Here is a 26,659-nt window from a genome sequence, read left to right on the forward strand (position 1 = left end):
ATCTCCCCCGGCTATATATACTGCTCTGGCTAAAGGTCAGAGGGCACGCCAGCCATGAGGAGGCGACAGCAACTGCACCCAGATCAGCCATTGTGTGTCAGAACAGCTGCGCGGGCCCATCAGGCATGTTGAGAGCAGAAAGAAGCAGGAAGAGGCAGGCTGGCCGTGTTGTAGTCTCGCAGTGTTATCACCAAACTGAGTAAAAGTGGCCGATCGGTGCAACTTTAAAGGAATACTTCACCCATACGGAACCGGCATTCTATCATTATAAAATCACTATTATAATATAATGAGGTTTTTCTTCCCTCAGTCTTCCCTTGACCCAGCTGTCCTGTTAATCCTAACCCTACATTTTACCATGTGTGATGTCACACATGGGAAAATGAAGGGTTAGACAGTGAGACCATAAAACACTCTTTTTGCCTTTTCTCAGGCTAGGATGAACCAATTTCTAAAATGTTTGCACATTTATACTAGATAGGATGTCAGAGTTCAATAAATCTTCATATTTCTAGCGGTGAAGTAGGGCTTTAACTTCTGATTATCAACACCGTCCAGTGGTGCCCTCGTCCTTTTAACACCAATGTTCTGGTGATAAATAGGTATTTATTTGTGCACATTTCCCACAGCTGAAGTATTACGGTAACTTTGTTACTACTATAAAGAGAATAAGATGGGGACCGTGTGCCACCTGTGTTTATCATAAATGTTGGCTACAGGGCAGCTGGACAAATGACTCTGCTAATGCCAAATGAGTGTCGCACAATGTCAACACCTGGTGGACAAATGGATTCATAGCATGCATAATTGAAGTGAGCAAGGAAGCTTAGGGATGTAATAAAAAAAGTACAAATTTTTATTTTTTTTCAGCTTTACAAAGGCCTGTTTACCCAAGTTTTTATAAACAAAATATAACAGCTTCTCATCGACCTGGACTGATGGGAAAAAATAAAATAAAAACAAAAATCACAAAAGTATATAAAAAAAAATGCTTGTCAACAAAAATAGAAAACGGAACAAGAAAGACAGAAAAGCAGAATAAACAGCTGTTGAGTCGCAGCAAAAGAGTTAAAAAAAAATGACAAACAATAATAAAAATAAAAATCTTCCTCGTCATTGATTCAGGCAGTACAGAACAGCAAGTGCTTCATATCTATATCTCAAATTCCACCAAAGGACAGCAGTGCTGCAACATAATGTACAGAAACATTTGGGGGGAAAGTATTAAACTGACCAATAACAAACCTTAAGTGGCTACGCATTTATCAGCAAAACAAACCTTTAACAACGTTTCACACACTATGAGAATTTCCCCCCCATGCTTGGTATTAAAAATGCTAGTCTAACCAGAAATAAAAAATGATGTCAGTGAGTTAATAGTGTCCACGCATCTTACACAAGACAGTTTCACACTGAATCTATGTCATGTGTTAATAGAAAAAAATTAAGAAATAGACAAAATGGTCAAAAGAAAAGCGCCCTTTAGACAAGAGAAAACAGGGATTAGTAACATGCACTCAATTGGCAACAGAACATTGAATAGATCAAAGGACAGATACAAAAAACAAATAAAAAGGAATGTTTACAGCATCAACTCAGCGTATCAAATGGAGTATGACAGGACGGAGGCTCCGAGCAGGGATTTCCAGTCAAAGTCCAGAGAGAAACATAAGCAAACGCAACATGAGGGGGACAGACCTGCAGAACTTGCTGCATTTTTCAGAGGGGTGGGGATTAAAGGAAAGAGATCTGAAATTCAGTTCAGTGCTTTTTCATTAGAGTTCTGCACTTTTTTGTGGCATTAGATGCACCGAAAACGTACATCTATCAGTGCCGGCTTAAGTTTTTCCAACTAAAGCTGTGGATCCGCAGTTTATTTTCCAAAATGATGCCTTTTGGGCGTTCATTCTAGTAAACTGGGGATGGGGCAGTTTTTTTTTCTGAAGGATTCTTTTCCATTAATATGAGAAAATATCTCATTGAGACAACACTAAAATGTGTTGTCATTTGTAACCAGACACAACACCTTCCTGCTCCCCCCTAGCAAATTTCAAGATGTGGATATGAGACACATCATTTCCCAAAAGATTTTTAGAAACAAAAACGCGATTAAGTGTGATGTTACATGATGGGTTCAGGCTCACTGCTGGTCAGCACACAACAGGTTAACAAAGAGCACCTTGCAAAGTAGAGACTACATTCTTCGATAAAAGCATGTCGAGTTTCATACGTATACTGTAGGTGTAAGGGACACACCTATCAACGGTGCATAGATAACTTCACCTCAGGTATAAATGACAACTACAAAATGTACTGAAGATGGATTGCATAAATACCAAAAACACTCTAGTGCATAGTCACTGAAATCAACCAAACAAGAAGATAGACTGGAAGTATTTGGAGGTAAACCGGAAGCCCTTGTGCAAACTGATCATGTCAATCATGTTCATCCTTTTTTCAGGTTTTTCGAATCTGCCACAATTTCCATTTTTAAAAGGGGATTTATGTTCTGGCAATGAACCAATTATGGTTCTTTTTTTTAAGTTAGGGGTTTGACAACCACTGGTTCTATTAATGAATGATGGGCTCTACATTGTTTGGCTCAAAATGTAATCAGACTTTTGTTAAGTTTATCTCCAGGCTTCCGGTTTACTGTAAAAAAAAAAAATCCATTTTTAAGTTGTTAATCTCAATATAACAAAATGTTCACCTTCAACATTCAGTAACGCTGACAGAAAAAAAAAAAAAAACGAAACAAAGCGATCAATGTAAATTGTTCAACAGCTTATTTTTTTAAGGGCTTACTTAGATATCAAAAAACACAAACTTTGTTTCAAGTAAATCAGACATCTATTTTCAAATTAGCTTTGCAATTAAATCTGAACTCTTCCATAAAACTTTCTTATTTTGAAATGCCTTGTGTTGTAGTATAAGTTGGGTTCGGTGACCACTGGCACTAAAATATCAGCAAGCCAACTAGGAAAAATAAAATAAAATAAAAATTAAGACGGGGGGGAAATAACTTGAAGTTCTTGTCCATTTTCAGAATAAGAGCTGTTTGCTTATTGTGATTTTTACATTCAACCTTATTGTACTGACGCCATAAATTTATAGCACGAATAATACTGTCGGCGTGCCAGTGACGACAGGTAACTGTGATACTGCGACTGTATGTAGCACACATAAAACACACATTTAGGACGGACTGATGCCCCCGAGCTTTTTTACACGAGGAGACCCTCAAAGTTCTTCAAGAAGCCACAGACCGGCTCTGACATTGAAAAACTAGACTAGGATTCCCACCTCCTCTGCACGCTGACCATCCTATGTTTCCAATCTGCAGGAGATTTTTTACAGTACGAGACCGACACAGAGCTTAAGCACTGGATTTAAGAGTTTGGATAATGCCAGAAAATATTTGATTTTTTGTTTTTTTTAAGTAGTCAAGCTCCTGGAGGGAATCTTACAGTGAGTAGGTATTGTAGGTGTTTGTGTGTGTGAGTTGAGGGGGTGGATCAGTTCATGTGTGTGTGTGAGTTGTGGGGGTGGATCAGTTCATGGAGCAGTCCTCTCCCTCTGTGTCGGTGTCTGTGTCCGAGCAGGCGGTGTCCATAGCCACGTGGGCGGGGCTAACGATGACCGCTCTCCTCTGCTCCTCTTCGGCGCTGGCTCTCCTCTCCTGAGTGCGTTCGATGTGCTGGATCGCCTGAGAGACGAGCGGAGAAAAACAACCTGAATATAGCTGCCAATATTACATTGATAAGACCATTGGTGGGTGAAAACTTATATTTAGTTAGCCTCATAGCAGGGCTGTACAGTACGACAGTTTTGATCGCATTTGCTACTGGAATTGATCACGTGCGATGATGAATACAAGTCCACTCGCACTAGTGCTAATGAGCAGATGCACAACACTGCTTAGAGGGCTCTTCAATAACTATCTCCAAATGCGGGTAAATGTAGTCTTTGGCTGGTGAAAGATGTGCGCTCTGGATCTGTGCTTGTGCGGCGATATAACCGGAAGGAGACGGCTCTTTACATTACCGCAGTTAAGTTAGCGCGTGTGCAAGCAGAACATTTCCTGTGCGCCTTCACATTAAAAGCCTGTTACTAGCCAAACGTGAGTTGACTTTTATTCTGAAGCCGGTAAAAACAGGAAGTTAGCGCTTCAGCTTGCAGTGCTCTAGCTACAAAGCCAACTCATTCAGCTGCAGAGAGTTTGAAATAAGCCACTGAAGAACTACTCTCAGCACATTCACAACAACCAATTTAATTTATCCTAAATGTTACCAATATGTATACTTATTCATTTAACAAGCTATGTTTAATGTTTTAAAGTTTGGTTTTAATTAACAGAAGGACATTTTCTATTTTTGTTATTATTATTAATATAATAATTATATATACAAAAAAATATATAGATACAGATATTATTTTTATATTCTTATGGGGAGAAATAATTCTGAATCAGCAAAAAATTGCAATTGGCAGGTTAGATTCTTTTGTCTAAAGTGCAATCAGTGCACCCCTATTCATTTTTCTACAATTATTACTGCACACACTAGGATATAATATTAATTGTGAATCTCAAATTAGACCAAGATGACAGCCTCAAGGGTAATTAGAGCGAAATGCAAGGGTTAAGGTTATGCAAGTTTTCGAACATACTTTCTGTGCTACCAAATTTATTTTTGTGCTACTGATTTTTTTGGCTTGCTAGCACCAGTGCTACCACCTAAAAAAATAAGCGTACAGCCCTGCTCATAGCATAATTGCCTAAATCATATTTACTCTACATCATCTTTACCCTACATCTACTTTTTGTTAGCCTAATAGCATAATTGCCTAAGTCACATTTTAACGGTTATAGAGGAGGGTAAAGTAGATGTAGAGTAGAGGAAATATGATTTAGGCAATGATGCTATGAGGCTAACTATTTTACTATGAAATAAAAAAGACTATGATAAGGATCTTAGAGCTGGCATAAAACAGTGGTTTTTATATGCAAAAAAACGTGCTCCTACCTGCACAATAGTGTCCAGGTTCTGTCTGGACGTGGACACGGTGCTGGAGTGGACAGACGGGCTCATGGTCACCACGGTGACGTGCTGGGTTAGTGTTGGGGCCGGGACGATGACTGTGGGGTGGTGGGTAGGGGCGGGGGGAGTAGGGGGAGCCAGCACCTAAGGGACAGACACAATTAATGACTTGGTTTTTCTGTATTACAATTACATCACAGACTGGGTATATTCATGTGAGAAGCCACTTCGGACAAATTGCAGTGTGCAAACTCAATTTAATAATAATAATAATAATAATAATAATAATAATAATAATAATAATTGATAGAATTTATATAGCGCTTTTTTGGAGGTCTCTCAAAGACACTTTACACCATAGAAAAAAACATACATATAGAAAAGGAAAGTAAGAAAACAAAATACAGAAAAAATTCTAAATAAGGTTTGGAATAGTCCGGTGTGGGATGGGTGGGGTCAGGTGTCACATGCGGTCTCACAAAATCCTATTCACTACATCATTTGGGGAGTTGGTGGCATGATAGTGAGCATCTGAAAAGAGGCAGGCAAGGTAGGCATAATTATCAATATGGTGAGACAGGTGTGTGTAGTTTCTCACCTGTGGACTGTGTGTGTTTCTGTCGGCGGCAGCAGCGTGGATCTGTTTGAGCCGTAGCAGCGTCTGGCTCTGGAAGAACTCCTGCTCCTCCTCCACCTGCTGGGTGATGACCTTCAGACGCTCTGGGTGCATCTGGCTGTCCAGAGACCGGATCTGGACACAAGCACACGGGGATGGCTTTGTTACAATAAAATGGTAAATGGACTTATATAGCGGTTCTTAGCCTATTTTCTCAGCCCCTAAGCGCTTTTCAATTCTTACCAAATTCACCCATTCATACACACACACACACACACACACTCATACACAGATGGCAGTAGCTGCTCATTTAGCCCTTTAGCTCAAAACACATCCACAGCCTCTAAATGATTGCCTCGATGTAGTTATCAAATAAAACTAACATCACAATAATGATCTATACTCGAATATTAAAGTAATGAATTATAATGTTAACAAGTGACAAACAATTTACTCTTTAGAAATATATCAAGCCTGCATCTCCCTTACTGTTCGCTTAGTACACCGTGTGCACAATTATTAGGCAAGTGAGGATTTTGGCCATATCATAATTTTTATGCATATTTCCCAACTTCAAGCTGTATAAACCTAAGTGCGTATTGGATTTAAGCATACCAGGTGATGTGTATTTGTGTAATGAGTGAGGGTGTGGCCTAAGGAGATCAACACTCTATATCAAGGTATGCATAATTATTAGGCAGCTTCTCTTCCTCAGGCAAAAGTCTTTTAGAGGGATGCAGCACTCTTGAAATTGCTAAGATATTGGGGCGTGACCACAGAACCATCAAACGTTTTGCTGCAAATAGCCAACAAGGTCGCAAGAAACGTATTGAGAAAAAAAAGACGCAAATTAACTGCCAAAGATTTGAGAAGAATCAAACGTGAAGCTACCAGGAACCCATTATCCTCCAGTTCTGCCATATTCCAGAACTGCAACCTACCTGGAGTGCTCAGAAGTACAAGGTGTTCAGTGCTTAGAGACATGGCCAAGGTAAGGAAGGCTGAAACCCGACCACCACTGAACAAAACACACAAGTTGAAATGTCAAGACTGGGCCAAGAAGTATCTGAAGACAGATTTTTCAAAGGTTTTATGGACTGATGAGATGAGAGTGACTCTTGATGGACTGGCCCGTGGCTGGATCAGTAACGGACACAGAGCTCCACTTCGACTCCGACGCCAGCAAGGTGGAGGTGGGGTACTGGTATGGGCTGGTATTAATAAAGATGAGCTAGTTGGACCTTTTCGGGTTGAAGATGGCCTCAAAATCAACTCCCAAACCTACTGCCAGTTTCTAGAAGATACTTTCTTCAAGCAGTGGTACAGGAAAAAGTCTGCATCTTTCAAGAAGACTATGATTTTTATGCAGGACAATGCTCCATCACATGCATCAAAGTACTCAACTGCATGGCTAGCCAGTAAAGGCCTTAAGGATGAAAAAATAATGACATGGCCCCCTTCCTCACCTGACTTAAACCCTATTGAGAACCTGTGGGCCCTGCTTAAACGGGATATTTACAGTGAAGGAAATCAGTACACCTCTCGGAACAGTGTCTGGGAGGCTGTGGTTGCTGCTGCACAAAAAGTTGATCGTCAACAGATCAAGAAACTGACAGACTCCATGAATGGAATTGTGACAGTTATTGAAAAGAAGGGTGGCTATATTGGTCACTGATTTTTGTTGTTGTTGACATCTCGGAAATTTTTATTTGTAAATTTTGAGTTGTTTTATTATTCCCACTTTAACAGATGAAAATAAACAAGTGAGTAGGGATGGGAATCGAGACCCGGTTCCTCTTCAGAACCGGTGCCGAGTCAACCAATTCCCTGGAATCGTTAACATGCCTGCTTAACGATTCCGCTTATCGGTTCCGCTTGTTGCAAATGTGTCATGACTTGACACTCGCGCTGCTTTGTTTTGGTTCAGAACGCAGCAAACATGGCGTTGAAACAGAATCTCTCTAAATGTTGGTTGTTTTTCACTTGAAAAGACGACAATAAGGCCACTTGCAACAATTGTAAAGTTTCCATTTCGTCAAATGACACGGGCACAAGCACAAGCGCAAGCGAGCAGACGGCGATCCTGACGGTTAAACGTTTAAATGTCCGCTGCCTGTCTAGTCGATACCAGAATTGCCCATTGGACTTGTACATACAATGTGTGAGAATTAACGTGTGTGTAGGCATATGTGTGGGCTAATAAAAGAGGGAGAGAGATAAAAAGGTGAGAGCAGCATAAAGCAAAGCAAAAAGGTTTTCTTGACCGCTGCCTTAAGCCCCGCAGTGTTTACTCACGTTCGTCAGCTGGTTTGTTTCTTTTTCCTTCCGTCAGCTGTTATAATGCTGCCTTTACGCACGGCGGGTGGAGACAAACCCAAAACAACAAACAGCGGAACTCGGCGGTGATAAGGAAACAATAGTCTACACTTAAAGCTACTACGAGTAAGTCGGCACGTTGGCGACACCTTTGAACAAAAGCGGTAGTATTTTTACGACGCCAGCTGTTTTCTAGCTCGTGCGGGGAGAGCAAGATTCAAATAATCAGGAAGCAATATGGTGCGTGTCCGTGTGTTGAAAGTGTGAGGGCACCGGACTCTTTTCGGCTTCCAGAGAGTGGTTAGTGACACAGCATCAACTAATGCCAGTAAGTGCTAAACACACCTGATTGCAATGAGTTGATGCATTGTCACCTCTCACGTAGCTGAACGAGTCCGTGTCCGTGAGATGGCAGTTAGTTAGTAGTCTATGGATCACGATGAGGTAATGTGTTTATGTTGTTGTAAATAATGACTATTTCAGATGAATAATGGTCATCTGATGATGCTGGTGAGGCAAAGTAAACTGTGTTTTAGTAGGCTACCGCTCATTCATTTAGGAGTAAACACTGCAGTCTAGGTTCGCTCCGTGAAATTGTGTATACGTTGCTTGGCAACGCCCTCCCGCCCGCCTATCACTCTCCCTTTTAGCTTTTCTTCATTGCATTTTCTTTTTTTTCTTTGATGGTTCAGCCCCGTTATCAGTCATTATGACTACAAACAACTGTCTCAAACAAGGCTCCCGCTTCCCTTCCCTCACCTGGAGCCATAGGCTTCTCAATTCACGTTGCTGCGCCACACTGAAATCTGCGACCAATGCGGATATGTGACCATAGAGCATGCACGCGTGAACCGAAAATCGGACTGGGTGTACGACCAGATCAAATGCAGTAATAAAAACTATATAAAAACGTATTTCTTTGCACTGATGGTCTCGTTTGCTGTTAAAGGTAATTTATGATTATGAGAGGAAACATGAGGCTGTTTAAAAGATATTTAAATGTTACTCGTTGCCGCTTTAAGTTTAACAATAAACTTCATAAAGACACACTTAAAATAACGATCTCTGCCCATACAAAAAGCACTGACTTGGATAACTTGATGGAGCGATCGATGTGCGAAAACCATCCGGCACATGTGTCTGATGACGGGCCGTTATATTAATAATAAACAGCGGGCGGGCTTATAAAAAAGGAAGAGAGATAAAGAGGCGAGAGCCTTTTTCTTTTTCCTCCCGTCAGCTGTTCTAATGCACCCTTTACGCACGGTGGTTGAGACGAACCCTACACTAAAGTTAAACATGACACTTTGTAACTACACACTTAAAATAACGATCTCTGCCCATACAAAAAAAAAAGACTTGGATTACTTGAGGAGCGACCGATGTGCAAATGTGTCTGATGACGGGCCGTTATATTAATAATAAACAGCGCGCTGCACACAGGGGTGTAGGAACGAGTTTAACATTGGGGGGCAGGGTTCGACATAACGTATAGCCCGATGGCCCGGGGCCAGTAAAATCATATGCAGGGCAAGTTGATTGGCCATTCACTGTCCCGCCCGGGCCAGTGACTGGCCAATCACAGTTCAGTATCTTTTTGTAGACTACCTTTTTTGTAGACTATCATGGTTCATTGAAATGCGCGTTGAGAGTCGTAATGAAAGCAGTGTTTATTTAAGACTCAATATAATAAACCTAATATTAAATATATTTTTTAATGGACAACCGATGCGTGGGCGTTTTGACAGGTGGAGCAAGAAGCGGGTGCACTCTCGCTCCGTTGGCAGAGCTGCCTACCGTCCGCCTGCGAGTCGACAAATCAATCGACTTGCTTTGCCCCCTTTCTTTCTTCCCACAGCAGAGGTTGAGGTGCAGAAAGTGATAACTGCGCTTTTCCTTTATCTGCCACCGTAATGTTACAGTATTTGCATACAAGCCCCAATGGTAATACAAATGAGAGGCGTTATTTAAACGCTGTGAATGCGTCTCCGGTGATTGTGTCGGTTGTAGACAGAAAAGAACGGAGGGACTCCGCTCACTGTACAGTTCCTATAGTCGCGCAGTTTGGCACTGTGTTTTCAGGCTCGAGACATTCAATCAAATCGCGGAAGTCTTTCCCATTGAAATCGCTAACGGGGAGAATATCCCCGGTTATTATTTTAGCCACAAACCACAGTTCATCTGCGCGGCGGCTCACTCGCTGGCGAGATCACACGGTGAAACGCTGCTGTGATCGGACGAACGCATTGTGTGTTTCTAATGTGATTTAACGTCATAGTCTCAGACGAGCGTTTAACTTATGCTGCATATTTTGCACTGCATTGTTTTTTATCAATAGTTTGAAAAAATGGTCCCACACCGGACTCTTATGTGAAGCTGACACTTCATGGAGAAGTGACACTCCTGCAGCGCGCTCACGACCAGACGTGAACTCACATACACGGTGAAATATCCCATTAAAAAAACGGCATAACCCCCTGATTTTCGTATTTCTATTCTATTTTTAAAGTCAACTTGAGCGCAAGTGGAAAACCGGTCATTCGGTCGACACATTCACATCCCTAATGCATATAGAGAAAGTAAAAAACAGCCTACCACACCACAAAGAATGATCAGACCTTCATCTCTTATTTTTTTTTTATGTTTGAACATGACTTCTGCAGGTGAACTATTCATTAAACTGCCCAAATTCAAGAATAAAAACAATCAAAAATCATAAAATCAAACTACTGGACTTTAAAATACTGGCCGACTCTTTCAACATACTTTCAGTTGTAGGCTTCTAATTCAATATGTTTGCCTGGTTTTATATTATGTGTATGAGCAATATCAACATTTCATATAATTAACTAAAATAAAAATAACCAAATCTAAAGGGAATATCTATACTGTTACAGTATAGATATTCCCTTTAGATCTGGTTATCTTTCTTTATTTTTCTAATACAGGTATTATAATTATTGACACTAAATTATGAAGAAAAAAAAAGTGTGTGCAGGGCCAGTGAAAATATACAAGGGGCCAGTAAAACTCAGATCCACTGGCCCGGCGGGCCAGTAGGAAAAAAAAGTTATGTTGAACCCTGGGGGGACACAAGCGAGCGCGCGCTGAGCGTGCGAGCGGTATAACAACCATCTGCCACCTTCCATGGAAAGCAAAAATATGACATTTTCAAATTTGCTTTGAAAATAATAAATAGATCAAATATACAGAATAATTTGCATAACACCTGTTGAATCCCTTCACAAAGACACCTCAGAACTTGATGAAATATCACCATATCTATGAATTGAAAATCCACTTATGCAGAAACACTGATATTAAGGAATTTTCCAGACAAAAGTAGTAAAATAACAAGAAAAAAATCCAATGTAAAAAAACAAACAACAATCAGTATATATGATATGCAACAGTGTTTACCGCAGGATTTTTTCCAGCAGCGGTGGCGTGGTCCCTGAACGTCCTAGGGGGGTCCCTTTACATTTGAATGCATTGATCTAGTGCACTTTGAGAGGAGAATATGCACTAATTACTATTTAGATGGATGGGATTATTGGTGTTGCAACTTTGCCTTTTTTTGTGTTTACTTACAGATTTTGACATTTTTGTATAGAAATGAATATTACACAAAATGCCACAACGCAGAAAATTATTTGCACAATGTATTTACAGTTCTTGCTTAATGCTTAAACCAGACCTGCAAACTCATAAGAGGTGAAAAAGGTGGAAAAGGCACCCGACCCCTCTAGAGACGACTCGGTAAATCAGGGGGGGGGGGGGTTCCTTTATTTGATTTTTTGGGGACATGGAACTAGACAGGGACATTGGGTGCTATAAATGGGAAGAGGTTCAGTAATGTCCAACACAGAAGTAGGCCTACTGGTTATTATGAGCAATTGATAAGCAGGACCTAAGACTTTAATTTAAAATAATGTGATAAAAATATACAAAGGCCTATAGATACAAATAAAACAAAACTATTCATGAATTTCAAGGGTGTAGGTTGAGATTAAACCTTGGTTTGGGACACATTTTAATGTGGGGGTCTGGAGGTGTTCCCCCATAAATTTGTGAGCATTCAACACTTAATTTCCTGCATTCTGGTGAATTTGTATGCACCAAATATATGTAAAGTAGGCTAATTGACAACATTTAGGTTCCTGGTGACAAAAATAGAATACAATACAATGCAGTAATATCATGCATTCTGTATTGCTTTCAAATATTTATTCTCCTGTATTGTTCAAATATTTGATTTAAACTGTAAGAAAAAAAGGTAATTATTCGTCTCTATCATTGAGAATGTAGTGGCTGGTGGTATTTTACTTGCCTGCAATCTTCTAATATTTAAAAATAATAAAGTGCAAAATGAGGGTATAATCCTCCTTCTGCTTCCTTAAAACTAGTGGTAGTGACTAAGTGTGCAGTAGAGAGAGAAATATAGGCCCTATACAGACAGATAGAGGGAAGAAGAGATAGCTTTATTTTATAATTTAGCGTTTTGATTTGTGAGAGTGATCATCGCTGACTTTAGACTGACTCGCGCTGTCTGCTCCGTGAGGCTCGAGCCCATCAGCTGAGCGAACAGCTGTCCGACACGGAGATGAAAAACGAAACTGAAACTTAACTATCCTGTCCTGCCTGGACTGGTGGAGGAGCCAAATATAAATGAATAGGCCTACATATTGTACTAAACCAGGGGTGGCCAACCAGTCAGAGACAAAGAGCCACATTTTTTACTGTGTTACTGCAAAGAGCCACATCGTACACACGGGTACACACAGTGGCGATTCCAGGAAATTTTGACTGGGGGTGGCCAAGGTGGGCCACAGAGTTACAGTGGGGTGGCCATCGCACCCCTGAATGAATAGCATGTGATATGCTGTACAACCAATTCAAAGATGATTTATAATCCCAAATGCCCAAATCATGTTAGTATCCATTGTAATGTTTGTCAGAAAACTAAACCCCTGAAGGGGGGTCTGGGGGCATCCCCCCCAGAAGATTTTTTTGTGTTTTTAACATGTAATCTAAGCATTCTGGTGAATTCTGGCGAAGATAATAAAGGAAAAAGTCAATATTTATTTCAGCTCAGATGAATAGTAAAATTAGCAAGACAACATAACTTGCTAGCAGACAGATGCCTAACAACTGCACAGAGGGACGGATGACCACTAGCTTTTGACCAAATATCTTGCTAAAAAAATAAACCTTTATTTATGAAAGTCTGCCCTTGCTAAGAACATGTTACACTCGCTATCTACAAACTTTAATTTTTTTATTCAGATTTCAAAAATCTGCTGGGACACGCGCCTATACACATGCATGGGTGGCACGCATGTCACAAGCACACTTATGCTGTTTTCAAGACCTTTGCTGACCAGAGACCAGTTCTAGTGGCCACAGTCCTACCATTAATTTAGTAATTGAAAATTGAAAACTGATCTCATATCAGTGGATTGGAGTGTTTGTGTGATGAACTTGGCAACTATCTATCAAAAAAAGTTAAGAAAGAAAACAAAATACATATCATCTCTGAACTAGGATACATATCAGGAAAAAAATGTAATTGAAAAAATAAAATGAAAATAAAAAATAACATTTGAACTGGGGGGCTTGCACATGCATGCACAAGCATTATTTATTAAAAAAAAACAAAAAAAAAAAAAAACAGGGGGCCCCACACTAGGACTTGAAACGGGCCCCCAGATCGTTAAGGCCGCCCCTGTGATAATGATAGAACTGGACTCCTACAGTACTAAAGACGACAGGGCAGTCATTTTCAACAATGAACATTGTGTGCACTGCCTCACACACAAACTCTCAGTTCAACCAAGTCCACAAACAAAAATATAACAATTTACAATAGCGTTTTTCTCTTACTATGCATGTTGCTTTGTGGGACTTACTTTTAGCATGGAGAGAGCTGAAGTGGCGCCGAAGATTTGAAGCCTTGAAATGCGCAAATGACACCTGGCATATAAGGCAGAATGGCCTGCCATAACGTTCAACAAAAAATATGAACTCTCCCACTCTGTTTCGGAGCGAACTTGACACAAATAGTTTACTCACGGAAAACCTCCCTCCAAGCTGAGCGGGCAGTTTTATGTTGCGTCCGCACCAAACGTTTGCGAACGTTATGTTGCGTCCTCAATTAAACATTTGCGAACAGGCATACACATAGGTCCTACACATTAATAAAATAAAAAATGAAATAATAGACAACATGTAAAACGAACGTAAGAGCCGCATGAAACGTTTGCGAACATGCACACACATAGGCCCACACAAAAAAAAAGTATTAAAAAAAAAAATAATAATTATAATCACATAATTTGATATGAACTGGAGAGCCGCACGAAGCTGGGCAAAGAGCCGGGTTGGCCACCCCTGTACTAAACTGTAACACAAGTAATGAGTTGTGGAATTTGCACCAGTAGCCTACAGTAGTCCACATTCTTCGCTCAGCCACTAACTGTTTCGTTAGTGAATGTTCCGCGATCTGTTTGTATGTCTCGAGCCCGGATACACAGAGCCCTGACGGAAAACTGACAGCGCGACTAAAGGGACTCTACAGTGAGCCGCTCCCCTCCGTTAGTTTCTGTTTTCCGCCGAGTAAGTTACATTCACCTCCGACGGTGAATGCACTTCCGCCTGAATGCCTAAACTCCCAACCCTGCGCGCTCCCTTAAAGGCTCGGTTCGGGGCAAAACAAACACATTTAGGAGGCCGGTGACAAGAAGCTGTGTTGCGCTTTCAAAATAAAAGCATTTTCAAAATCAAATATTTTTCTCCTTGCGGTATAATTTTTGGGGGGGACAAATGCGCCTGTCTCCAATATTGGAGGGGACACGTCCCCCCCCCCCGGTTCCTACGCCCTTGGCTGCACATTAGAACAGCATGTACATTAAATATCTCGTATCCTTCCTTACATGATATTTTTTCTGCAAACAAATGGTTAATTTGCCAAAGTTGATAGTTGGTCTTATCTTTACAGAAGACTTCTTTGTATTTTTTATGTCAGTTGAATTTAGTTTCAAGTTGAATGCAAATGAGCACAGTTAGTATTCCAAAAGGCACAAGCTCTTCCTTGACTGTTTTCAGTTTGTGTTTTTAGATTTTAGGGAACAGCATTTGGGCTTAAAAAGGCAAACTTTTTTTTGTCCGGACCAATTAATGTGAAAATTGACAATTTCCTAATCCTAAAGTACTCTTGATAATCTTTGCACACACTAGACACACTTCTGATCAGATATTTAAGCAGGTTAATACAAATAAACACATTTGTGCTTATTTTCTCACACAATGAGAATCGATAAGAGAATCGATAAGGAATCGGATCGATAAGCAGAATCGGAATCAGAATTGTTAAATTCTTATCAATTCCCATCCCTACAAGTGAGATGGGAAAATTTCAGTTTTTTTATTTAGTTGCAGAATAATTCTGCAAACTAATAGTTGCCTAATAATTGTGCATATATATATATATTCTCGTAAGAAAGGCAAAATCTCACTTTTACTTTCTTAAACATTTAGGTTTAGGTTCATTAACATTTTGGATTGACCGAGAGCACTGTAGTTGTTCAATAATAAAATGAATCCTCAAAAATACAACTTGCGTAATAATTGTGCACACAGTGTAGTTCTTTCTCTCGCACGTTCCTCTATTACCACACTGCTCAGTCCTGGTTGCCCTAACCTGCTCTTTAGGTAGACCCATGATGTAGCGTATCAAATAAATTGGCAGGTGTACTGGTAAATCTGTCAAGAACACTTAAAAATCCGACCCGTGGACCTTCTTTCAAAGGTTTTTTTATTCAACAAAAGATTTGTGAAGCAATTACAGTACAATGATTAAGTTTTTTCCCCTTTTTTCTTCCCCCGAACACACCCCGCCCATATCCCACCCCCACACCCAACTACAAACAATCCTGCATCAAAAAATCAGCACAAAAAACAATACACAATGTTATAAATGACATAAACGAAATACACGCTACAAGAAACAAAAATAAACAATCAATATGAAAAAAAAACAAAAAACAAAAAACAAACATAAAGAAATAAAATTAAATCAAATAAATAAAAGAGGGGAGGAGGTAGCTACTCTTCTATTGTTGTTGTTGTTTTTTTTAGATAATTTAGAAAGGGGCGCCAAATTCTGTCAAATTTATTCTCGGATCCCTGGGATCCGAGAATAAATATTTTTTCTAAATTCATACATGACATAATGTCTCTAATCCAATGTGAGTGGGAAGGAGGAGCAGGATCTTTCCACTTGAGTAAGATAACCCTACGAGCAAGTAATGAGGTGAAGGCCAGTACCTTCAGCTTCACTTTAGGCAAGCCTGGATTTGGAGCAATGCCAAAAATTGCAGTGAAAGGGTTCGGCTCAATTTGATGCTGAAGTACTTCAGAAATTGTTTGAAAAACTGATGTCCAGAACTCAGTCAAGGTGGGACACAACCAGTACATGTGAAAGAGTGATGCCGGTGCGCTCTTACAGCTATCACAGGTCGGGTCTACATCGGGGAACATACGAGCTAATTTAGTTTTAGATATGTGGATACGATGTACTACTTTAAATTGCACAAGAACATGTCGGGCGCACATGGAGGCAGAGTGTATCCGATCCAGGACTGAATCCCACATGTGATCTGTGAAGGCAGAACCTAGGTCCTGCTCCCACAGGGTTCTTATAGGTGCTAATGAGGGGCTATGCAACTTCGAAATAAGGTTGAAAAACACAGAAATTGAGCCTTTTAATGTGGGGTTTACAGAAAGAAACAAATCGACATGATTGGCTGGCGGTTTATAAGGGAATTGGGGAATTAACTTCTGCGTAAAATGCCTGATTTGCAGAAATCGGAAAAAATTAGTCTTTTCGATACCAAAATGTTTTGTCAATTGAGAAAAACTAGCAAATAGATCATTAATAAATAAATCACCGATGCATTTTAAGCCTTTTTTATGCCAGATCTTGAATGCACCATCCACCATCGAGGGAGTAAACAAATGATTAGCTGCAATTGGGCTGAAAAGTGAAAAATTCTGCATTCCAAAATTCTTCCTAAATTGGGTCCAAATTCGAAGGGAGTGCTTAATCACGGGACTACTGTTGGGAATAGCCGAAGAGAGTGGAATTGCGGCGCTTAAGAGGGCAGATAGAGACAATGGGCTAATAGCGCTGGACTCCATTGTTACCCAGACTGAGTCGTCAAGGTGAAAATGCACCCAATACACTAAAGAACGGATATTAGCAGCCCAGTAATAGTATTGGAAATTAGGGAGGGCCATTCCACCTGTTTGTTTGGGTCTTTGAAGAAAAGCTTTCCGTAACCGAGGGTGTTTACCATTCCAAATATAATTTATCATTAAAGAGTCGAGGGCCTGAAAAAAGGATTTGGGGAGAAAGATGGGGAGACATTGGAATAGATATAGGAACTTTGGGAGTAATGTCATTTTAATTGAATTTATTCTACCTATGAGAGAGAAAGCCAGAGGAGACCACTTCGATAATATTTGCTTCGCCTGATCCAATAATTTGAGGAAGTTCGATTTTTAAAATTTCTGGTAAAACATACCCCAAGGTAACTCAGATGATCTGTCACCACTTTGAGTGGGAGAGCTGTATAATCAAGTTTAAGAGCTTCTTTATTAATCGGAAAGAGTTCGCTCTTACTCAAGTTAAGTTTATAGCCAGAAAACTGACTAAAGACCTACAACACAGAAAGTGCCTCCGGTAAAGAGGTGGCTGGCTTGGCGACAAACAAAAGTAAGTCATCGGCGTATACTGATACCTTATGTTCAATTCCTCCTCTTCATATCCCCTGAATTTGTTTGTTACCGCGAATGGCAATCGCAAGTGGTTCGATTGCAATAGCAAAAAGGAGCGGGCTCAAAGGACAACCCTGCCGGGTCCCACGGTGCAGATCAAAACTACTTGAGTAACGGCTGTTTGTTAATACTGAGGCAGAAGAGCATGCATATAATAATTTAACCCAATAAGTGAAAACAGGACCCAAACCGAATTTTTCAAGGGTGAAAAACAAATAATTCCATTCTACTCTATCAAATGCTTTTTCAGCATCCATAGAAGCGAGGCATTCTGATTCAATATTTCTGGGGGAATATAAAATGTTCATTAGCCGGCGGATATTATAAAATTATTGGCGTCCCTTTATAAACCCAGTTTGGTCGGGGGATATGATAGAGGGGAGAACATCCTCCAATCTGTGGGCGAGAATTTTAGCAAGTATCTTCACATCTGTATTTAATAGTGAAATTGGTCGGTATGATGCACAATCTAGAGCAGTGGTATTCACTATTTTTTTCAGGAGAGCCGCACTGACAGGACAAAGTCAGCAGGAGAGCCATTTTTGCCGCAAAGTATCAAAAGCTATAAATCCAGTCATACATAAGCATGCCTGCTTATTAATATGTAATTCTTGAACCAGTGTTTCCCACAGTATTTTGTGAAACTGAGGGAACCCAGTCCTTAGGGGGTTCCGGGGGCATGCTCCCCCGGAAGAAAATTTGGTACCTTTTAACCCAGAATGCATCAATCTGGTGCACATTTGGAGGAAAATTAAGAGTTGTGTGACTGTGTACTATTATCTGGAATAATTTGGAGACACTGGGTCACATAACATCAAAGCTATTGAAGAATAAATTATTATCCTACTTTTTATTCAAATATTTGTTAAAACAAATTTATGAATGACATATTATCAATCAAAATGGGTGTCTTCATATAATACCCCCCTGGAATAATTTTTTTTTACCTTTCAAAAGGTAAATTCATCAATCTGGTGCACTATGAGAGGAAAATTAAGAGGCTAATGGCGCTTTTCCACCGCATGGTATCAGCTCGACTCGACTCGACTCAACTCGCATTTTTGGCGTTTCCACCGCAATTTCATGGTACCTGGTACCTGCTAGCGGCTGCTTTTTTAGTATCGTCTTGCTCTAGGGTCCAAGCGAGCTGAGTCGAGCTAAAAGGTGACGTCGGCAGACGGCCGGCCGCTGATTGGCCAGAGACTACCGTCTGCCGGCTTCATTCTGTTGATTATTCTCCCCTTGATTCTCAACAACTCTCCGGGACTTTTATGTGTATTTTGTCTCGCCGCGTGCAGCCTTCTTTGGCTCGCTTTCATTTGATTTGCATCACAGACCCGATTTTTTTCTCTCCATATATTCGCTAAGCTCACCCAGTTGTGTTGGCTGTTGGGGAAGTTACTTTGAACATACGAGAGGAGACATAGCAGCTAGGCTAAATAGCCTACAGCAGCAAGCTGGGACAGACATGATAGCGAGCGATTACATTACAAGCCTCGGACTGCACTGATTACCTCAATAAAATATTCAGGCTGAGACACGGCTTGCATTTGAAAACACGTATCCTGAAACAAGCACTTAACAGTCAACTTTATCATGCCCGTGTTTACGTGCATAGGGATGTACGTGACGCATCCCTACAGCTGTGTGGCAGTCACACATCAGGACACAAACCCTCCCTTTTAACGGCCCGTAGCAATATTCTTCTACTTCTTTTAGCAAACAGATACAAGGGGAGTATTTTCTTAAACATTTCTCATCCGTGTTTTTGGCGGTTGGTTCAGTTAATAGTGCAACAACTGCTCGTAATTTCTGCTTTGCTACTTGACTCCGGAGTTGGCTTTCAGCCCCTTACGACAACCCCGCCCACGTTCAGGAGGTACTATTTTCGGTGGAAAACGACCCGTGCTGCTACCAAACCAAGTTAAACTGAGTCGAGTTGAGTCGAGTCGAGCTACATTTGCGGTGGAAAAGCGCCATAATTCAACTGTGTCCTATGTGAGCTGTTTAGCAGCCTATTATTTTTCTGGAATAATTCAGAGACATTGGGAACCCTGCCTGATCAAAGTGAACATACAATATGCAGTTTAGCCAAAACACTTCATTTTCCTCGTTTGTGGAGTTTTTCATCTGTCCACCTGGTGCCCAACTGGTTCTGAATAGACATCTATCAATGTACCAGTAACCAGCATGAAATGTTGAAATCGCATCCAAGCTAGCATTGTTGCGGTACCGTGCGTGTGGTTGCCAGGTTGTTAAGTGTTCTCCAATTTAAATGTCCAACTTAGCGATATGAAACGAGATCTATTTTTTTGCAAATGATTTAATATATTCCATGTTCGTGAGCATGCCTGTGATAGACGGTATGCATAACATATTTTTATTGACCGTGAGTTAGTTTTTTCCGCCACAGCCTAATCTATCCAAGAGCACATTCTCCCTTGTAATGCATGAAAACCGCAAATCTGGCAACCCCGCTGTCAGTCAGCGTACGGCTGAGCAAGTTTAAATATATTATTTTCTAGTCTGTAGGCCTATTTCCACCTTGTAATGCCGTTGTTGACTTATTCTTTTATTACTTATTTGTATGAGAGCAGCCACGTTAGTTTAACAGGTTTGATGTTATAGATCTGCTTGTTTTTAATGGTTTTATGAAATATCTGTGCATGATCATATCACAGTATTTTTTTATTGCCATGCGAGCCGCACATAGAAGCTTGGCGAGCCGCTATGAGTAACGCTGATCTAGAGGATCTTTATTCTTTTTTAACAACAGGGAAATACAGGCCTGATAGAACGAAGGCGGGAGTTTACCTGAGTCAAATGAGTCTAAGAATACTGAACATAAAAAAGGCGACAATTTGTCTGAAAATTTCTTAAAAAAGTCAGATGGAAGTCCCGTCTGGACCAGGAGATTTGCCTGATTGCATAGATGTTATTGCTGCAATAATTTTCTTCTGAGTAATAGGTGCCTCAAGGCTATGTCTCAGGTCTTGAGAAAGGGAAGGCATGTTTAGGTTACTGAAAAAGTTTCCATCACCGTTACGTCTACTGTACAATCAGAACTATACAAATTTGAATAGAATGTTTTGAACTTTTCGTTTATCAATTTCTGATCTGATGTTGTACACCCACTGTCTGTCCGTATTCCAGGGATGAGTTGCTTCGCTCTAAATCCGCGCAGTTGATTGGCCAGGAGTTTACCAATCTTGTCACCATGCTCGTAAAAAGTACTTCTGCTCCTAAGCAACTGGTCAGCAACTTGACGAGAGGAAAGAAGGTTGAATTCTGTCTGAAGTTTTAAACGTTCTTTGTAAAGTTCAGATGAAGGTGAATTAGCATATTGTCTGTCTATGTTCAGAATCTGATCAGCAATTTCAGTTTGTTACAGTTATTTTTGTATGCTGCAAATTATATAATTTCACCTCTCAAATAGGCTTTCAGGGCTTCCCAAATTGTTGCATTGGACACATCTGGGCTGGGTTGCACCAACTGGGCGTAAGCCTGGTCTTAACTGCGCCTGGTCGTAAGTTGGCGTTCTAAGTCCGACCTAACAGTTACGCCGGTTGCACCAACTGGGCTTAGCGTTCTTTTCACTAAGACTAGGCGTAAATCCTACGCCTGGTCAGGGGCAGGCGTAAAGTCAAAATTCTAAGCTGTTTTTATACCAAAAACATCAAATCCATCCAGTTGTGTGTCAACAAAAGCAAAGGTATGAGAGAATATGAGTAATGCTCGCGGAAAGAAATGGTGTGCCGCACGTATTCTCTCTCTCTCTCTCTCTCTCTCTCTCTCAAGGTAAAACGCCATACAGGTGTCTGCCTACCTGCTCTTCCTTTTTAATTATTGCCATTGCGCATCAAGTTAACTGGTTAATCGGGAGAGGCGATCCCTTCACCTGCAGCTCTGCATGGATCCCTTGTTAAAAGACTCAGCTGTTGGCATAATGCACTGAAGTAGCCTAACTTGATGCGCTGTGGCATTAATTGCATACGGTGATGGCTGTCAGGCAACACGCAGACAGGCACCTGTATAGCCTACTTTACCAACTTTAAGTTGTCTCAATGTGATTTTGTTACTTTTTAATAAAGGGCCCGTGTACACCTAGCTTTTTACGGGCATAAACGGTGGCGGTGCGCTTGGATCAAGTGCGCTGGAAGAGAGAGGGGGAGAATGAAAAATCTGATTGTAATTCTCGACTGTCGCTGTAGACTACAGTATGATCGACACTGCTTTTACTGTTTACTGTTTTCTATTCCCATGCTTTGTCCGCATGACAAAGGGTAGACCTCTATGTTAACAACACGTTTATGTAGCCTTCACAAAAATTACGAGCCTCCTCCATCACAGGAGGAGGCTCGTCGTCACATAGGCTGTGTGCGCAACGATCCGTTATAAAAACAAAAACAATAGAAAATAAATACTATGCTACTGTAAAAGCCTATGTAGAAGTGTGCACCCAATCTTCTCCCACAAACGGGCTTTCCTCTAACTTTTGGTCATTTTTTGTCATAGAGAGAGCGCTGCTGAGAGTCATAGGCACAAGAAAAAAGTCCCTACAAAACAATGTGCTGCGCGCGCATAAACCAGTTATGTCTTGGCTTTTGTTAAAACAACGTCACTGGCCATAAACTCTGTTTTCCAATACAATTTTTATTATTAATTTTGTAAAACCTACGTTTTGATTGAATTTCTAATGAGAACCTATTAGTAATGCGCATCAGTGCGCATCTCAGCGCTTTACTGAAGGCTCTCGTCTTTCTGTGCATGGGAAGCAGGGGGCATTATAAACGTAAAATCTTGTCCCGGTCACGGGAAGACATGCTGCGTGCCTGGGCCGAGTAGATAGGTTATAGCGCTATATGAAGCCTAATATTTAGGCCTATTTTAACGCTGTCTGTAGCCTAGACCTAATCACACGCCAAGCTGCTTTTTTTCCCCTCACTAGTAGCCTCGTTGGACTGCTTGCAGTCAGTGTGCCTTGTTCTCGCTGTTGGTCTATTTCTATCAGTTTTCTTATTTCTGAATAAGTGAAATTTCTCTTCTCATTTCCTCCATCATTTTGGATGTCCAGTCTTGTCCAGTCCTCGTCATGAGGTATCCTAGCAACGCAGTGATATGCGCATTCCATGGAACATTCACATGGCCGCGCATGGCTAAGACCGGGCGTAGTTAAGACCAGGCGTAAGTCCCGTTGGTGCAACCGGCGTTAGGTCCATTCTTAAGCCTGGTCTTAGCTAAGCCCTACTTAGCAGTTACGACCAGGCTTAGTTAAGACCAGTTGGTGCAACCGGCCCCTGGTGTTTTATTTATACTCAAAAAAGTTTTAATATGTGTAGAGATGTGTGAAAGAAAACTCTCATCTGTGAGCAACAATGGATCCAGTCTCCACTGCCTTCTTGTATACTCAACGTCAGAGAAAGCCAGTTGAAGGAGCAGAGGAGCGTGATCTGAGATCACAATACTTTCATAACTGCATGACTTTAGGTCTGACATCAATGAATTATCAACAAAAAAATAATCAATTCGGGTGTAAGTATGGTGGACATGTGAAAAGAATGAATTTTCTCTTCCTGTGGGGTATAAAAACCTGTATGGATCAGAGAGGCTATAATCAGCAAGAAATGATTTGATATAACCTGCAGATCTGCTAAGAGTGGCAGGTTTGGGGGAAGAGCAATCTAAGACTGGATCTAGATAACAATTAAAATCCCCACCAAGAATAAGAGAATGGGAATTGAGATCAGGGAGTTGAGAAAAAAATCTCTTAAAGAATTCTACATCATCGACGTTAGGCGCGTAGACGTTGGCCAAGATGACAGACTTATTGTGAAGTTTTATAGAGACAATAATAAAACGTCCATTTTTATCTGATATAATGTTTGAGGACTCAAACGGAATATTACTATCAATAAGGTTAGCTGTGCCCCTAGCCTTACCCCTGAAATTAGAATGAAAAAATTGTCCAGGCCAGCATTTACTTAATCGCCCATGGCCAGAGTCATGTAAGTGGGTTTCTTGAAGGAAAACTATTCCAGCCCTGAGCCGTTTTAGGTGGGTTAAGACCTTACCCCTTTTCACTTGGTGATTTAGCCCCTTGACATTCCAACTAATTAAATTAAGATTGCCCTTCATCTAGCTCAGTTATAGTGAGAATAAAAAGAGTTGCTCCGATAAGAAAAAGAGTAGCAAAATACAGAGGGAAAGAAAAACACAAAAAAAGGAAAACACAAATAACTGAAAACACAGCAGGTGATGGCTTATCAGTTAAACCCTCAGTTAACACCAACCCATCCCACCCCGAACCCACCCCATATATTGCTCTAAACAGCAAACCCCAAAAGACCCTTACTAGTCTCACAACAAACATTCCAAGCCTTAACTTCCTGACCTGTGCTAGCTTCCCACATAGGTCCTGTACATTTCACCCCATAACAGCCTAGTAACACTATGAACAATCCAGGAAACTGTCAAAATGACAACACACTAAACAAAAATACCATGCTCACCCAGCAGATTCAAAATACAAAAAAAGAACAAGGCGTGAGTTACCCCGGAATTCCACTGGCTGCGGGTGCGGTGTCCAACGGTTTTGCTCCGTGCGCTCACGTCCGGCAATACCCACCGGCTCCGTTTTCAAAGCAGGCACGGCCAGCTCCGCTGAACAGCTGGAGTCGCGAGAATGAGGAGTTCCCGCGGTAATAAAAGTGACGGGCGATCGCTCTTGATAATATGATTCTCCTATATGGTATTTACACAACAACGAACGCACGGAAGGTTATTGTTCCCATCCGAACGAGTAAAAGAACAGTGGACATGCTTGTATGTGTCTCTGTTTTGAGAATGTCACCTGCAGTGAACACCGAGTGTCTTATTTTGAAAATTAACCGGAGGTTTTATTGTTTTGTCGGCGCTTGTGTTCCTGTCTATCTCGATGTGTTCTGTGCTAAATTGATGCGGTGAGCTCAGGCATCCGGCAGAAATAGAAGCACTGCGTATTTCACCGGAGAGCTGGAGCAGCAGCGGAGCAGAGAGACGGCGCAGCGGCCGTGGTGGAAACTCACCCACTGACTGCTCTTAATTCTATTTTTGTTTCTGCCGTGCTGGAGCGGAGAAGGACCGGAGACGCAGCCGGTGGAATTCGGCCTTTAGACAAGCTGTCCAAATGGCAAAAAAAAAAAAAAAAAAAAAAAAGGACAGACACGCTAATCCAGCCATTTTAAAATAGAGATACAAATAAATAAAAAAGCGAGTGAGCTAGACAATACGTCAAAATGCCAAGCAACAAAAATGTAACTCATTTTTAAAAAAGGGAGAAAAAATGCGTGTAGTACCATCAGTCTGAGAGTTTGGCTGGGGATATGAAAAGAGCATTTGTACAAATTTGTATACTCACAGCAGGCAATCGTATTTACTACGGACTCACACCCAATGTAGAGATGTAGTTAGATGCTTCAGAGACGGACCGCAACCACCTTCTCTCGCCGCTCTGGAGAGTAATACGAAGCTTCGCAGGGAATAGGAGAGAGGGACGGAGACTGCGCTGATAGAGCTCAGCCATGGCCCTCCTGTATTCAGCCCGCTGCTTCACGACCTCCGCGCTGTAATTGTCGTAGAACCGGAGCTTGTGGCCGTGGTATTCCAGCTCGCCTTGTTTACGTGCCTCTCTCATGATCAAGTCTTTAATCTGGTATCGGTGGAAGCAGATGATGACGGGCCGCGATCTCTCGCCCGGGCCAGGTTTGGGTGCCAAAGTGCGATGAGCTCTGTCCAGTTCCGGGGGAGAAGGGAGAACTTGATCACCAAAAACCTCGACGTGGAGCTCGGAGAAAAAGGCGGTGGGGCGTGCGCCCTCAAGTGACTCTGGTAAGCCCACAATACGTACATTCTGTCTCCTACTTCTCCCTTCCAAATCCGATAGTTTAGATTTCAGCGACTTGTTGTCTTCCTGCAGTGAGGAGCACGTAGCCTCAAGTTGCTCCAGGCGTCCGCAAACAGTTTCTGCATTCTCCTCGAGATCGGTTATACATTTCCCATGGCCTGAGACCACGGCCTGGATGTTGTCTAGCTTAGTGACCATTCTGTCGAACAATGACTTGAACTCCGCGGCTATGGCTGCTCTATGCTGCTCAAGCAGGTCCGGAATGGAAGCCATTGAGCTAGCACCAACGTCAGTGCTAGCCACGCTGTCCGAGGACATATCTGACTCTGCTGAATCTCTTTTTGCTCCTTTCTTTCCTCTGGGCATTTTTCCAAATCAGTGCTAGTGTTACCGGCAATACAAGCACAAAAATAAAATCGATGAAAATAGGGTTTAATCAGTTAAGTCCAAAATAGTCAGTGGGAGCTAGAGAGCGAACATACCTACTCCATGCTCTGCAACCCGGAAGTCCCTCGACCCGTGGACCTTTACTGCAGGTCATCCCCCCCCCCCTCTCTAGCCCCTTTTACACAGAGATTGCGGCATATTGACGGAACAACATCACTCCAATATGCCGGCTTTGCTTGCTTCTGTGTTATTTACACAGAACCAAGCAACGCCGGCCTGCTGGCGCATTAGTAGCTCCTTTTACACAGCGTTCCGGAATGAAAGAGGTGCTTGTAAACAGCGTCAGGTGTGACGTAAACATTTAGCGCCGCGCCGGTCAGCTGCTTTACAACAACAACACTGGCTGGTGAATTGAGAGCAGAAGTGCTGGAGCTTGCAGTAAGAGGGCCGTATTTTACTTTCCCCACGATGTGCCGGTTGACCTTGCTACGCTCTGAGTCCAACATCTCTGGGACTGTTAACCAAACTGACAAAAATCACTCCGCTGCTCACTGCTTCACCTCTGTGTGTGTGTGTGTGTGT

At 41.5% G+C, this 26,659-nt stretch overlaps 1 protein-coding gene across 1 annotated transcript in view; it reads right to left on the reverse strand.

Moving 5' to 3' along the window:
- Positions 1-885: 885 nt before the first annotated feature.
- The window catches only part of LOC307251920 (transcription factor AP-4-like), a 47,457-nt gene continuing 21,683 nt past the window's right edge, over positions 886-26,659 (reverse strand). The window contains exons 5-7 of the mRNA XM_080029377.1: positions 5,638-5,790; positions 5,025-5,183; positions 886-3,706 (exon numbers count right to left, since the gene is read on the reverse strand). Coding sequence (XP_079885503.1) covers positions 3,551-3,706; positions 5,025-5,183; positions 5,638-5,790 — 468 coding nt within the window. The 3' untranslated portion in view covers positions 886-3,550. The remainder of the gene's footprint in view (positions 3,707-5,024; positions 5,184-5,637; positions 5,791-26,659) is intronic.

Source organism: Ammodytes marinus (genome assembly GCF_949987685.1).
Source record: "Ammodytes marinus genome assembly, chromosome: 6".
In the NCBI taxonomy this organism is placed as follows: domain Eukaryota; kingdom Metazoa; phylum Chordata; class Actinopteri; order Uranoscopiformes; family Ammodytidae; genus Ammodytes; species Ammodytes marinus.